The sequence below is a fragment of the Mastacembelus armatus genome, chromosome 1, assembly GCF_900324485.2.
Source record: "Mastacembelus armatus chromosome 1, fMasArm1.2, whole genome shotgun sequence".
NCBI lineage: Eukaryota > Metazoa > Chordata > Actinopteri > Synbranchiformes > Mastacembelidae > Mastacembelus > Mastacembelus armatus.
In genome coordinates this window covers 13,737,467-13,753,799 of record NC_046633.1, presented here as the reverse complement: position 1 = coordinate 13,753,799, position 16,333 = coordinate 13,737,467, and the positions used below count along the sequence as shown (strand labels likewise).

The following is a 16,333-nucleotide window of genomic DNA, read 5'->3' as shown; positions in this document are numbered from 1 at the left end:
GTTAACTAATTGCCATCAAATTGTCAACCATAATCACTCATTGTGATTATGTCATATCAACAAAACTACAGATTGTCTTTTAAGGCTGATCATTCATTCTTAAACATGGAATAAACCTACAGTTACACAAAAATGCTTGTTGTTTTTCAAGGTCATTATTAGAATTTCCTTTATTTATTTTGACAGTGTTTTTGCTTAAATATTGACAATTAAACTGGATCAGTTGATTGGTATAGGCCCAGATCCCTGAAAACTGTTTAATTCACAGGGTTTCACAAAAGGTCCAGACACCCACACTTTTAGCATAAGCTTGGCCTTCTCCAGACACCTGAGGCGTGTGCTGATGTGTTATTGACAGTGCTGGTCCACATAGGAGTAAATATCACTGAACTGTGAAATCATCTGGGGGGCTGCTGATCTCATATTGCTCCGTTTCCTTCTCTGCTCCACACTGGGTCAATGAGTACCTTTGCTTTGTCTCCTGTGTTCTCAGGAACAATAACACTCTGAGTGCTAAACCACGAGGATTATACAGTATAGGCCTGGCGCTTTCTGTTGTCCTGTCATTTGCCCCATTCAAATGTGAGTTGACACACACATTTAATGCCTGTGGGAGTATACTGATGCTGAACAGGAACAAACAATTGAACACAGAGGAAAATATTATATGTATTATATAAATATATACATATAATTCACACACACAGAAGAGGAGATAGTGGCCACTAATGTCAAGACTAGGAAGCTCCTCACAATGCATGGAGGGTTTCACCCCAAATCCAGCATACTAAGACTGTACACTAAGAGGAAGGAAGGTGGCCAAGGACTGGTGAGCGTCAGCGCCACCATCCAAGATGAAACAGCAAAGATCCATGAGTACATCAGGAAGATGGACCCGAGCGATGGAGTACTTTGGTGAATATCTCAGGCAACAGAAGCCCAATGCAGAGGAAGAGGAGCAAGAACCATCATGGCAGGACAAACCCTGCACGGCATGTACCACCGACAGATAGAAGAAGTGGCTGATATCGAAAAATTCTACCAGTGGCTGGAAAAAGCTGGACTGAAAGACAGCACAGAGGCACTAATCATAGCAGCACAAGAACAGGCCCTGAGCACAAGATTGATAGAGGCTGGGGTCTACCACACCAGGCAGGTGTGGTAGACCCCAGGTGCAGGCTGTGCAAAGATGCCCCTGAGACAATCCAGCACATAACAGCAGGTTGTAAGGTGCTAGCAGGCAGGGCATACATGGAACGCCATAACCAAGTGGCTGGCATCAGGAGGAAGGAACATGAGAAGCTTGAAAAATACCAAGGGCTGAAAGAAGAACTAGAAAAGATGTGGAAGGTGAAGGCAACAGTGGTCCCCGTGGTAATCGGCACCCTCTGGGCTGTGACCACCAAACTGGGAGAGTGGCTCCAACAGATCCCAGGAACAACATCAGAGATCTCAGTCCAGAAGAGCTCAGTGCTAGGAACAGCTAAGATACTGTGAAGGATCCTCAAACTCCCAGGCCTCTGGTAGAGGAATAAATGCATATACAACTGCACAGAACAACACAATATTGAGAGCTACAGTTTCATACTGGAAACATCACTGAATAGAATTGTTGAGTGCTAATAGTTTTAGCTAACTAAAAGCATCCTGTTTCTTTCATGACTTTGTTTATCGCTATCTCATGTCTATTGGTCAAAAAAGGCAACTCTAAAAAAAGACATAGCCAAAAAAAAAAAAAAAATCACTTGGAGAAATCCATTTGAGTCTTTTCATGACTTTTTGTTATGTATGATGAATGAAATTTAAACAAACTATATAATTCAGAATTCCTATAATTATCTATATTAAATACATTTCTTTATTTTTAGTATTTGAGTGCAACTCATTTTATAAAATGCACTTTTGTTTTCATCACCTTTAAATAATATAATAAAACACTTGTTAGAAATTGCATTCTATTAGTCAAGAATTACAATGAATGTCTAAATTAATTGCATAGTAATAGATCAAACAAAAAGTTTAGAAGAAATTTTGACAAAGCAAGAGGGGAAAAAAAGTATTTAAAAAACACCCGTGAGCTCCTGGTAGAGGTTTAATTCAACCAGTCAAACACTACAAAGAGTTCATTAATTACTATGTAAAAAAAAAGACAACAGCTCAGAAGGGGTAGTGTTTTTTAAAGTACACTTATCAGAATTCCATGTAGAAAAAGAAAATAGAAACATGTTACTTAATAGAAATTCCCTCTCACCCACCGGATGCGATGATGATCCCCGGCACTGAGTCTCTGCTGGCTATGTTTCCAGATGTGTAGGGATTTGCAGACACGTGGAGATGGAGATGTAATGAGCAGTATGGCTGCAAAAAAGAAATCAAAAACTCAATTATCAAAACTGTTAAACCGAGGCAACTGAATCACTGAAAGCCCTCAAAAGATGCTTCTGAATAAGGTGACTATTGCATCAAATTGAATCCACAACCCTCCCAACTCATAAGTTTCATCACAAACACCATTTCCCTATTGGTTGGTCTCACCATTAATTTTGATTGAGTTAACCTTTACCAACACAATTCTCATTACGACCCAGCAAAATGCCAGCAGTGCAGGCCATGTTGTGACTGGCTGTTTAGAGGTTTATTAAAACTCTGACATTTCCTAACAAATGACTGTATAATATGGGTAGAGGGTAAGGCATGCCACAGAATCACTAATTGGTTTATCAAATGTGTGATCATTCGTATATGTAAAGCCTTGTTAAGAGAAGATGCACTAATGTGCCCTGCAAATGGTGTGATAAAACATGCAGTGGTGATACAAACTATTATATCTACTGCCATCTCAGTCTGGTTACGTTTTTATTTAACAATATATTGGTTATTGAAGTGGACAAACAACACGTCTGTAGTCAGATTTTTTTAGTTGCAACTTTTGCTATGGAGGGAAAACTCAGACTGTGAGAAGCAAACTTTTCAAGGATTTCAGGGAGAAGGACATAAAAAAGAAACATCTGCTTTCCTGTCTGACACCTCTTTCTCTGTGTTTCTTAAATGAGAGGTCAGCTTATTGGACTGAATCAAAATGGTTGACCTTTCAGCTCAGCAGCCTCAGAACACTCAGCTTTGACGGGCGCTGCTCTTTCTAAGCTTAGCCTCTCATTGCTGTTGAGATCAGTCAACTCCTGTCAAGGCATGTCTTTGATGAAAGCCCATGCTGATTAAAAACATATAAATGCAGCATGTTTGCAGATACAGTACACACAGACTTACTAGCACACAGTGAATGCTGTTGCCCCTCAGGTCTTTGCTTGGAGCCTGCAGTAATCTCCAGTCTCTGCCTCTGTTGTAGGTGATGTAGGTCTTTACTTGGTTGTCTGTCTTTTTGTTAGCTAGAAACATCCCTTTTATTCCCGCCACCTGAAAAATTAGACAAAGAGTAGCTCACATCTCCAAATGAAAACAGATGCAGCGTTTAAATGTCCAAAGTATATTAAGCATTTCCATAGCTTCAAGTCACGTTGCAGAAAACTAAAGCAATGTACTGCAAAGCCAATCATATTCCTGGGGGAAATGGAGCCACATATGCGTACCTCTTCTGTATTCCCTGCATAAACAAATACAGCTACAACCACTAGATGGGGAATGATCGACTGTCTGGGACTTGTGAGTAATCAATGCGTGTCTTAAATGAATCTGACTTCTTGTTGGAGACCCCAAGGAATAGTGCAGGGATACTGAATTGAGTCAGTGACAGTCACATCAGGCAATGAAACTCCACTTCAGTAACTGACAGATACCTCAGTGTCACTTGGAGGAGAGATTTAGCATTTCCTACATTTGGGTGGTGGCCCTGTTCAGGACAATGGTTTTGACCTTATCAGCGCGAGGCCACAGCAAGACATAAGAAGCATCATCTACAACTGAATTATTTGAATCAGAGATATACTTGTATCATTCATTTGTTGCAGATATGTCTTTATAAACCACAGCTGCATACATAGTTCCAGAGCTTTAACATTACCCTGTAACACATTTCTTTCTTCTTCTGGGATTAAGTACATTTTGTAAAGTAATATCTGCAGTTATTCATCAAAGAAAGAAATAATCTCAGCCTCCCAAAAATCTATATCCCTGGCACAATCCCCTCTTGCTTTTGTTGATGTCAGCACTTTAAAGCTGCTTCGTATTCACACAATGCGCGCTGAACACTGTAGGCCTACAGCAGCAGGGTTCATTTCCAAAATGACAAAACAACTACATTTCATCATCTCTGCCTCCCAGCTCTAAAATATTGATCAGTTTTCATTATAAACTTGACAGGCACTCATCAAGCAGGCTTTTATTTGATGCTGTTTTTGCTGTTATTTAAAAAAGCAAATTGGCCAAAACGAATTCTGCAGACTTGGAAGTAAAAATAGCCTCATGCACAGCATAGCAGTCTGAGACTAAATCCTTCTATTTCTGCTACTTGATTCATTCTGCACTCAGTACTGCATGATATTTTGGTGCCTGAAATACAGATATTATTATATCATATTTCCCACCAGGTGAATGTTTGTTTACCTCATAGAGGTCAACCATGACGTTCCCCTCTGGGCCCATGCTGCTGACCACATTCTCCAGAGCCAGAGTGTAGTAAACCCCTGATGTGTCGGACACATACAGGGTGTAGGTTTCATTCTGGTTCCACTCCTGTACAGCTGCCACCACACGGTTTTCATCTGTACTGATAACATGGAGGTCCTGGCAAAGAGGCAAAAATACTCCCAGTATAGGATTACAGTGATACATAATATAATTCTGTAATTTTAGTAGTAGAACTTTAGTAGTAGAATTTTAGTAGTTTATAATTGATTTTCATATTCCATTATATCTACTTTGTGTATGTATGACTGTTTTTGTGCTATAGTATATAAAGTGTAAAAAAGATAAACAAGACTTCAACAAATGATGTACAACCTAGTTAGGTTTAGGTTTTGGCTTCAAAACGACTAGGTTAGGTTTAGGTGGTAAAATGACCTAGTTAGGTTTAAGCACTAAAATGACTTATTTATCTTTAGGCAGCAAAACCACTTGAGTAGGTTTAGGCAGTTAAACAACCTGTGCAGGTTTGGTCAGTAAATCGACCTTGTGAGTAAGACTTAATACCAAGGAAAATATGTTAGAACTTGAAAAATATTTGTTATGGCATAAAAACAATCTCATTAAAATGATACATAACTACATAGTTTTGCCCTGGTGGAAGCAATTAGCTACCCTAGCAATGTCCTCACATTAAAGTAGTGGATTTATTTGTTACAACCTATAGATTTTTTTATCCTATCTTTTCATGATAAAGAAAAAAAATAAATTATATGTTGTTTTAATTAGATATAATTAAAACATAATATAAGACAAGATAAAGATAAACAGAACCTGAGCAGCACCTGCGACAGGCTGGTACACCCACTTTGTCCCTGCTGCCATCAGACTCCACTACTGTCACTAAATCAGTGATTGTCTGATTTAAACAGACTGACACCATCTGGCACTGACATCTGACTGGCTCACCTTACGGTATTATTCTCACTGATATATATTTTTATTATTACTACAATTATTAGACTGTTCTTACACTCCTGTTGGGCTTAATGATATTGAATAATCAGAGCTGTTACATCTACATTCATGTATTTTACCTAAAAGGATAGAGCAATCATTAATACTATGCCAGGCTTATTGGGCATAAATTATGCAGCTGAGGCCATGCTGTTTGGTTGTGTACTTCATCTACCTCTGACTGTGCCAGTAACACCTTGTAGTGAGCCGACAGCAACTGGGGAGCCTAGGAATGTATAATTGTCAATGGGGGACATGACAAGCGAGGCCATGCATACATGGAGCAGCACAGAATAACAATTCAGCCAACACTGAAAGTTACTTTTGGCTTTGATTTGCCTATAAATAACAAAAAGAGTGTCATGTAGAGCTGGCAGTGAACTGGCACTTTACTGCAACCATAGCCAACAGAGCTGGAAACATATTGTTATGTGTCTCTGAATGCAGAAAACCTCCACAAACTGCAGCAACCAAGTAAAATTGAAATGTATCTCATATATTCTCATGATAAGATAAGGATTCTTACCAAGGCTCACTTATGTATTAATTTCCAATCTGATCACCAATCGCCAATCCGTAGAAACTGAAGTATCTGTAATCTCTAATCTTAATCGTGTTATATTTGTTACCTTGGGTAGTGTGTACTTGGGCAGCTTCATGGGAGTGAAGACATCTCTTTTTGCAGACACATAGTAGATTGGCCTCCCCGCAGTTGACACCTTTAGGTGATGAAGCCATTTAGAGAAAACATTTGCACATGAAAAAAAGTTATTTTTCACACCATAGGGAGACATAAGGTTGTGGTTACAGGGCCTTTCTAAGAATGACCTTGAAAAATTTGCTACAAAATCCTCGCATGTTCTGCCTCATACACTGTTCTAATGATTTTCACTGAGCAAACAGGACAACTACCTACCTGGACAAACACATACTCATCTTGCACCACCAGAGAATTGGGGTCAATGTAGCCGGGGAATGGTTTGCCCTTGTTGGCGTCTGTGCAGTTCTGTAGCTTGCAGGTGACATACAGTGCCTCTGCTCCCACACACGCACAAAGACATACACATACACACATCAAGCCACGGTATCAGCAATGGTATTAGCCAATGAAGAAAGGCAGCCTTCACCCAGAGCCAAATGGCCTCTTTTGGCTTCCTACATTACTTGTGTCAATAAAGTGGTCCCAGTAAGGGAGGAGCCAGGCAGAGAGGAAGACAGATGACCAGAGAGGCCAATTGCTTTCTGTGCCTTCAATTGCAGCACTGGGAGAGAACCTGTCACCACATTTTACCCTCCACCAAATTTGTGTTGGCTTCCTCCATGCGCACATGATCTATAGTGATAGTCTCTGTCTATGCGACTGTAACATCTGACACGACTGATGTTGGCAACGTGTGTTTGCTCTGTTGTGTTGGGTTTAAAGACAGTGTTCTGACAGAAAGATGACACAGATGCTTTGAAAGCATTTTGAAAACTAAGTGAAATGGAAAAGAATGTATTAAAGGGGTAGTCGATCAGTTTTGTGTTGCATTTCCATAAAGCTGGAGGCATTTAAAAAATTAAATTGAAGCAGCAGAGGCTAAAATTATCCTGACTATTAGTCCCCAGCATGGTTCAAACTGCTCAGAACCTGACAGCTATGTTTTTCATAATACATCCAACAGACACTACATTGCTAGTTATCAGCCATGATGATGGCATCATCAGGGGACATTACGCAAGTGTATATACACAAGTATGTATCATGCTCCATGGTTGGAAACTAAAATTATTATGTAAAATCATTGGAGTAGTATTTTATTATGAGTGAGTGATATTTCTCCATATCTTCGAGAATCCCCCTGAGCAAAATCTCTTGGATTTAAAAGCCTACTAATATATACATTACTTTTCTCTCTATCGCCATTGTTCGTCTCCAGAGTCGGTCATTTCAACTGTCCCTTTGCATTACCCTTCAGCAGAATTGTCCACACAACTCCAGAATTCCTCTCTACTTTAGCACAATGTCTACAATACAGTACAAAGACACCAGAAAATGGAACACTGGACTCAGAATTCCATTACTCACGTCCTTCAGAGATGCTGGTTTCCAGGTGAATTAAGCCTGGCTCTTTGTCCAAACCCATTTTCGACCTGAAAGGCAGACAAATGTGTTTCAGGAACATCACCAGTGGTCTTTTGCCTCTCTGAAGATGTCACCTACCATAGCTGCTGTCTAACCGGAGAGGCTGCAAGATGCAAAGACAAATTTATAACTGCAGAAAGGTTATGTCAAGTGCTATGCTAGTTGTGGTAAACATCAGCAGGAACTGGCTGCAGAAATACTATGTCTGTGTTTATTGTCAATGGCAGTTTAAAGTGTAAGGAAAAAAAGACCTTAGGTTTACTGTGATCTAATTGTTCAGATCCCGCAGAATGTCCTTTTCCCCCCAGAAAGATGGGGGAGGACATTTCCTGACATCATTAGGAGAGGAAAAGCCATTGATTTTTTGCTACAGTAGGGATGCCCGCAGATGGAATAGCATATAATCATTATAGTATTAAATATGTATTAAAAAGACTGGGGGATCAGAGGAAAAGCAAAGGCAGCACACACATGAAGGGAGAACAGGGAGGTGGAGTGAGATGGGGAGAGAAAAAGAAAAAGACAATGTTGCGACAGGTAGCAGATATGGAAAGAGAAATAAAAAGAGTCTGTGAGGGAATTGCGAAGCAGACACAGTGAGAGACCACCCTAGTTTCTAATCATTCTGGTTATTGGTAGTATTGGTGATTTTTTTGATGGCCTACTTAACCGAATCACATTTCCATTTTCTCTGCATTATCCATTCATATTCCCTAGAACAGTGCAAGCCAAGCAAAGAATGACTTTTAGAGTTAGTGAGTATGTTTAAACTTGTATATTTCTCCACTTTGTGATGGAAGGAAAAGCTCAGCTTTTAACTTGTAGGCCTACACGAATGTCTCTATGTAAGTATAACACTGGTTGAATTTCACTGTCAGGAATTTTTAAGTTTGAGCTCCACAGTCATGAGATGAAGCTGTTGCCTTGTAAAAATGTCAAACATTGGAAGCTCCAGATGTTTTTGTAGAGATTTGTAATGCGAAGCATTTCATGGCTTACAAACAAACAAACTGATTATAGCTGAATGCACTGAAATTTAGAGTACTGTTCAAATATGAGCTTTACGACCTATGTTGTGTGACGGAGCACTGCTCAGGACGAGCAGGGAAAAGCAAATGAGCTTATGCTTTTTATCTTACTTACATGTTCGGTGGCCACGTGCACAACAGACATAAGCTTCCTCTGCAACCTCATTACCAGGGCTAGCACCACACCTACCACACACTGTGTGTCCCAAAATAGAATTCTGACAGCTTCTGCAGCATCAGCCCTCCAGGCTCCCTTCACTCACGGCTGCCCAGCTTGTTACTACCCTGAAAGTTCCTCCATAGGTTGTTGAGGTGAAAGCTTTTTGTGTTTTAGTTACTGTATAGAGGGCAGATATACTACATTAAATACCACTTTTCAGCAGCAGCTGTGTGTGGTGGTGGTGGTGGTGGGACAATTTAAACAATGAATAAAAAGGAATATACATTGAGGTCCAGATGGGAGTATAACAAAACAATTTAACAAGTATTAAGATTTTGCTGTGAAGAACAATTAGATTTGTTTTTTCATACAGCTAATTTCCATCTCAGAAGAAAACAATACTCAGATTACACCCAAAATTATATTGAAGCTTATATTGAAATTGCCACAGAGGGAGATCATTTTTTCCTAAACCTGTATCAGAAATTACACAATCAATGCTTTTCATAGTTTTCATAACTTTGAATGGATCCTCTTTGAAAATGAATAAACTTGGAAATTCAAATTAATTAGAACTCTTCAAATAACACTTCAGAAAACAATTTGAATAATTTTATGAAGCATTTTTCATTAAAGTAGATGACTACTTCAAAAAGGAAATACCACTTTATCATTTTGATGTTTGTAAAGGTAAAGAGTGGAATTTGTGGTTATAATAATCAAGAAAGCTGGGAGCTGTTAGGGCCTGACACATTCCGGGTCTGTTTTCGGTTTAGATGTCTCTCTCTGTTCTCCCTGGTGTGTGTGTGTGTGTGGGTGTGGGTGTGTCTGTGCTGGTGTGTCTGTAATTTAGGCAACCAGGAACACCTGAGGTCCAGGGAGCCAACCGTTTGCCAGTCATTCACCGTAGACTATTTATGCCTCGGCCCGACAGACGGCGGGCGTCAGAAGTTTCCCCGTCTCATTGGGAAAGCGACAACCTACAAAACCTAAGCTCCATTGAGTTACCTAGAAGCTCAATTCTCATGTGTATAGTTAGAAAGCCTGTGTCACCGCTGTGTGCAAATTCCTCTGCCGTTGGAATAAAACTTAATTCTGATCACCTGGCACTGCCTCACGTCTGCTCTTGGGTCCGACTTCACCAGGTCGCAACAGGAGCACTCTCTAAATAAAAAGCTTGCTTCTCACATTATTTTATTTTCATTTATGTACTCTATGTAGTTAGATAAGTGGAGGTTAAATATAATGACTGCTAGCTGCTGATTAATTTTGAAATTTCTCAGGTTTGAGCTAATCCTAGAATCGTTATAAGTTTGTCATATACTCTTAGCAAGCAAGCTGTGATATTTGGATCAGTGAGGCAGCTCACGGCCTCAGTCTATAAATGTAATTTTAAGCTGCTAACCAGCTGGCTAAAATAGCACCTGTCATTAACATAGTGTATGTGGGCAACTATATAGTGGTTATTATTTAACATAATGCCATATCATGATTAAATATTTATATATAAATATTTCACTAATGTAACATCTTACTAAATGTGAGCTTAACTAGAATATTAGATTATTTTGACTCCCCATCAAAGTCTTTTGAGTAGGCTATTAATATAGTTCTGGAAGGGAATAAAACAAAAAGTATACTGTATTATGGATCTACCTATTGATTTACTATTGCCTATTGTCTGTTTGACTATGTCTAAAACTCTGTACTTACCAGTAGAAACGATTAGGAGCCACTCTCTCATGCACCAGTTGCCATCTCCTCCCGAACTCCACCGAGCTGTAAAGCTGTAAGAAACCAGGCTCCAGTGAGTATGTATTCATGTGGCATCTTAACAGCCAATCAAATTTGCAATTTTGTGTCATACAAGCCATCGTACTACCAAATGCTATTTGCATACAAAATGACATGCATTTGCACAGGATTTTTTCTTGTGTTTCACATATTGATTTACTAAATAAATTCTTTTAAAAGTGGCAGTATAATGTTGAGTGGGAGACATACTCACATTGTCTAACACACACACACACACAAACTGTATGTACATATTCTGTACCATTAAATTAGATTAGAATTTACATGTTTCTAACAAGGAATAACATAGCTTAAGGACATTTCGACACACATCCCACACAACTATCCATTACTACAGAAACCTTACAGAGATATTTACCACACAAAGGGAGACATACACAACAAAATCTGAACAGAAATGTTAAGAAAGATTTGGAGGATCCAGGTTTTCAGATGCTAGGGAAATGTGTCAACCGGGTATGGTGTACATAGAATAAGAGGAAAAAGCATGTAAACTCTCTGTGTAATGTCACTACATGTAACTGTCCAGAAAAATTAGAACCCCCAAGTGTCTTAATTTCTTTAGATGATGGTTCTTTTTGAAGTCCCTCTTTCAGCAGAGTTCAAATCTTTAAATAAATAATGAATGAAGTCAAGTCTCCGAGTGGTCTCCTTCCACTTTGATATTAAAAATTAAATTAAATTATATTACGTTTTCATTGGATGTTCTTTGTTCCTAAGAAATAGTCCCCATGAAAATATCTGAGGATTTTTCTACCGAAGACTGTTTCTGAAAGAAAAGAATAGTTCTGCTGAGTTTCTTTAAGTTGCACCAGTCAATATTTTTATTTAAACCATACATCACAAGACTATGTGTAACATGAAAACGGTTGCTGGTAGAGATGACCCCAGTGAGAATTATCACTACCAGCCTGTGCAGTTTCCCTGAGCCTGACAGAGACTTTGGGCCACTTTAATCTAGCCATTAAATTTCCAGTTTGAGTAACTTTCACTGCTTTCAAAAGGTGGCTGTTTTCAGTGAAAAAAACTCTCATAAACTGTATGGGAGGAAGAATTCAGATCCTTCAGTAACTTAAGTAAAAGTAGCAAGACCACACAGTAAAAAGAAGTCCTGCCTTCAAATCCAAATGACACATACGTATAAAAGTGTGAATGAATTATCAGCAACATGCACTTTATGTAACAAAAGTTAATTTATAATGAAGAAAAATAGTCTCTCTGAATGTTCGAATTATTATATAGGATGTTTCTGGATTAAATTTACAGCTGAATTAATACATCCATCCATTATGTATACCTGCTTACTCCTAACTAGGGTCACAGGGATCTGCTGAAGCGTATCCCAGCTCTCTTTGGGTGGAAGGCAGGGGTACACCCTGGACAGGTCACCAGTCCATCACAGGGCCACATATAGACAACCAACCTCACACATTCACTCTCACTCCTATGGGCAATTTAGAGTCACCAATCAACCTGATATACATGTTTTTGGACTGTGGGAGGAAACCAGAGTACCTGGATTAAACACACGCAAGCACAGGGAGAACATGCAAACTCCACACAGAAAGGACCCTGAGGAGTTGCGAACCCAGGACTTTCTTGCTGTGAGGCAACAGTGCTAACCACTAAGACACCTTACTGCCCAGCTGAATTAATGTACATGTTTAATTTTACTGCTCTAGTTGTTTAAGATTGGACTAGTTTTAGGTACTGTGGTCTGTAGCAGTGTGTAATATTGCAGTCTGGTAGAGTAATGCTGAGGGTGGGCAGAAGTGACTGCAATTTTCTACTAGTGACTAACTGGTGAGTACTGTGTAGGGTTTAGAATAGGTGTGGCCAGCCCTGGTCCTCAAGAGCTACTGTGGTGCTTGTTTCTCAATTATTCCCTGCCCTAGTGACTGCTGTATACCTGGCTCAGGTGTGTTCAATCAGAAGCTGGAGGGGCAGGGATAGTTGAAAAAACAATCAAGGCAGGAGGTCTCAAGGACGAGGGTTGGCCACTCCTGATTTAAAAGCTATACAGGACTTCCATATATCAATTGGCCAACATGCTATGAGAACCATTAAAAAATGTCCAGTGTTTTCGGGAGGTGCCAAAAATCTCAGCGCTCAGTATCTAAAACAACTAAAACAAAGACATGTCTACATACTTTACCACTAAAGCTAAGTGAATTACTATATTCTATCATGTGAGTAGTCCAACTCTTCAAGTACTGGTTCATTCAAATAAAAAATTTAATAATAATAATAATACAATAAACATTTGTGCTTCTCTAATACTGTTAACAACCTTATGAGTGATATATTTACTGAAGTCCTTTTGTCTCCAAACAAACCAGAATTCTCTGACAAACCTCAATGACAACGTTGTTTACCCTGTAGCTTACAGCTGGAATTTAATGAGGCTTTAAATGTATTTCAGTGTTCCAGCGTGGACTTTTTCCATTTTAAGCATGAGCAGCCATGCATTATGTGTAAACAATAATTTATTTATTAGAGGATAACAGAAATGTGACTCTGTTTATATTAATTTATTCTCTAATTGTACTTATTTCCTTTATGGCAAAGGGTGAAGTCTAGGTCTGCATTTAAAAAGCATTCATGAGAACATCCCATACAGGTTATCGCTGCTGCCTCTTTCATTTGGCTTTTTTTTCTTTGTTTGTTTTGCTATTTATATTTATTTATTATACTCTCTACTTAAACCATAAGACAAAAGTTACTGATAATATATCATCCATTGTTGCAGCTAAAAACCTACTATATTCCAGCACTCACAGTAGAACAGTGGGGTGTGACGCAAATCCCATCCTGACATTAGGTGAAGCATATACTCTGTATTTTCCCCCACCACTTCATTGGATCAATCCACAATAAACATATACTAACTATATATTCACTGTGACTATTGCATAAGGTATGTGTATATTCTTACATCAAACAGGGAGAGACAAACAGCATGGGTGACAACATTTCTATGACTTCCATGCCAAGCTTTGTCTAGTGAGAGGGGGTGAGGCTGGGGAAGGCGGAGGCGCAGGAAATCACTTTGACTAATTATCCTCCCACAGCAAGTTAGTATGTAGCCAAGCAAATGACAGCAGAGGCAGAGCACAGGAGACGGGGGAGGGGAGCGGTGGGGTCGGTGCAGCCTTTCAAACTTCCAAAGGTCTCTCAATCAACAAATGCAGCAGAACTGCCAAAAGGAGGTGAGGAAATTCAAAGAAAAGCAGCGTAGGGTGAAGACGATGTGTGTGAGTTAGTGAGTGGGTGGGAGGGTGGATGAATAGGTGAGTGAATGAGTGAGAGTGAGGGTGGGTGAGAGAGCTGACACCTGAAAAGCAGGGAGTGAACAAACTGCAATGGTACAGTTAGTGAACCTCAGCATGTTTCACTAAGCCTTTCATAACAAAATTTAAATGGAATCCTACAGGTATTAATTAATGAGATCAATTACAGCAATTATTTTAGCTTAGATAAATATATAACTATTAATCTTTACTTTATGGACTAAACAGAACTACACAGAACAATACAGGAGATCCTTCATCCCCCTGCCACCAGGCTATACAAAATCTTTGCCAATGGCAGATGACAAATTGCAGTATACCATGAACTGGACTGTTACTGACTACTTTTACTACTTACTACCTATTACTTTCACTACAAAATACCTGAATTTCCCTTTGAGGAATAATAAATAGAAATAATAATTGTATTACTAAAATAGTAACATAAATATGCAAAATATAGTAGCAAGTATTAATACATCATAATAAGGGTTTGGATATTTTATTTTTTATTTTTTGAAACCTACCTGAATTTGCCTCTGTACAGGCAATATAACACCCCGCCCCCCAACACCACCACCACTACCCTCCATTCCCCCAGCATTACTCCACCTCTGCATGGCTGACATTACATGTAGGTGATTAAAGTTAATTTAAAAGATATGCCCAGCGATTTCCTGTTTTTATTATATTCCATAAATCCCAAACAGAGAATAAAATTAAGAATAAATTTCATGTACTTACTCAATCAAGTACCTGGTTAACTTAATGGTCTGTTCCAAAGACTTCCATTGTTGTCCAAAATCTATTAAAAACACACCAGTGCTGCCCTGTTGCTTCCTCACAAAATATGGGGGTGTCTGCCTTTTTTCCCAAAATAAGCTCCAAACACTAAAAATGGCTGTCACTCTGTTTATATTGTCACTCTGTTTATACTGCTAGGTGTCTTTCGCTACACAGAGTAGCCTGAGTACCCCACATATTTGGGAGGAAAACATGACACCAATTGCAGCATTCTGGCTCACTGGCATGTTTTTAATAGTTTTAATCAATTTTAATAGTTTGGACAACAATGGAGGTCAACAGCATAGATGCATAAGCTAAACCAGGTTCTGTATTCACATGTACCACTGGATACGAATCCAGTGATGATTGGCTGATGATCCAGATACTGAAGCCTACCACAATTTTGTACAATGTTATATTCTTTATTTAGGACAAGGTTGATCAAGAAACTGACCTGAGTATGCACAAGTTATTCTATTTTATCTTTTGAGTGAAATAAGCCATTCATTAAAGATATATGATATAATTAAATTACTATCATAGAATTATAGTGAGGAAAAGGGAAAAGGCATTCTCACTGCTTATACGCTACACTGGTATCATTTTTACTGTGTATGAAATGGGCCAAATGGATTTTTTGCCACTTAGTTATTGTTTTTACAATAAATAAAGAAAAAACAACAAACCAACTTGTATGAAACAAGAAATAAGAAAGTACGTATAGAAAACATTTTTTTTATATTGAAATATTAAATGATTAATACTAGTAGGCATTGAAAGTTGTATATCAACCAAACTGCAACAGTTTGAAATTCACAACAGCTGACTAACTGTTCACACACAGACACAAACGCACACAATGTCTTCACTATGCATCCCCACTGAAACATTAGACCCAAATAAGCTGGTTTGTGAGAAAGTATTTTCTTAATACAAATGGTCATTTTAAAATGTCTATAAATTGCACCTTTCTTTTCTTTTTACGCCTGTCTCACCAGTTCTCACATAAAATTGTTTCTGTCCAAACACTGCCTCCTGTATTAAATTAATATTTATTCCTAAACCATTTTCAGTGTGTCTAAGCTCTAGTATTTCTGAAGGTGGAGTTTATGATCAGAACTAAGTTGCTTTTGAAATTGAAGTATTTTATCTTCTAATGACAATATATTTCTCATCTATTGGTAATGATACCAAAACAATGTATTTTTAATACTTTATTTTAAGAACTATAAACCCCAATGAAAACCTTAATGAAAATGAATGAAATTTAAATCAGGGATTGCCCGGTCAAAGAACATCTTTTAAAAGGTTTTTGCAAGCAACAGCTTTCAATACACTCTACCATAAATAGTAAGGACCTGTGGGGTGAAACCGTCCTCATGGGTGCACAGTAAGACCTCAGGGACTCAAGACACAAACACACAAGGCATAAACAGAATAGCAACATGCTCATAAAAAACATTTTTCTTAGCACTACTATTGACCAGGAACCTTTAAGCACCTTGTGTATACAAAACCACTCATTCATTTTCAA

The 16,333-nt window shown here is 38.6% G+C and overlaps 1 protein-coding gene across 6 annotated transcripts in view; it reads right to left on the bottom strand.

Annotated features, from left to right (window-relative positions):
- sorcs1 (sortilin-related VPS10 domain containing receptor 1) overlaps positions 1 to 16,333 on the bottom strand; it is a 144,961-nt gene that overhangs the window by 24,393 nt on the left and 104,235 nt on the right. For 4 of the 6 annotated variants that reach the window (XR_003295535.1, XM_026304251.1, XM_026304249.1 and 1 more), the window contains 8 exons: positions 10,622 to 10,695; positions 7,664 to 7,728; positions 6,512 to 6,630; positions 6,225 to 6,314; positions 5,771 to 5,821; positions 4,561 to 4,740; positions 3,268 to 3,414; positions 2,256 to 2,358 (listed from right to left, as the gene is read on the bottom strand). Coding sequence is in view for 5 of the 6 variants with exons in the window: in XM_026304251.1 (XP_026160036.1) it covers positions 2,256 to 2,358; positions 3,268 to 3,414; positions 4,561 to 4,740; positions 5,771 to 5,821; positions 6,225 to 6,314; positions 6,512 to 6,630; positions 7,664 to 7,728; positions 10,622 to 10,695 (829 nt within the window). In the remaining variant the exon portion in view is untranslated. The remainder of the gene's footprint in view (positions 1 to 2,255; positions 2,359 to 3,267; positions 3,415 to 4,560; positions 4,741 to 5,770; positions 5,822 to 6,224; positions 6,315 to 6,511; positions 6,631 to 7,663; positions 7,729 to 10,621; positions 10,696 to 16,333) is intronic. The other 2 variants (XM_026304253.1, XM_026304248.1) reach the window with 1 other exon arrangement.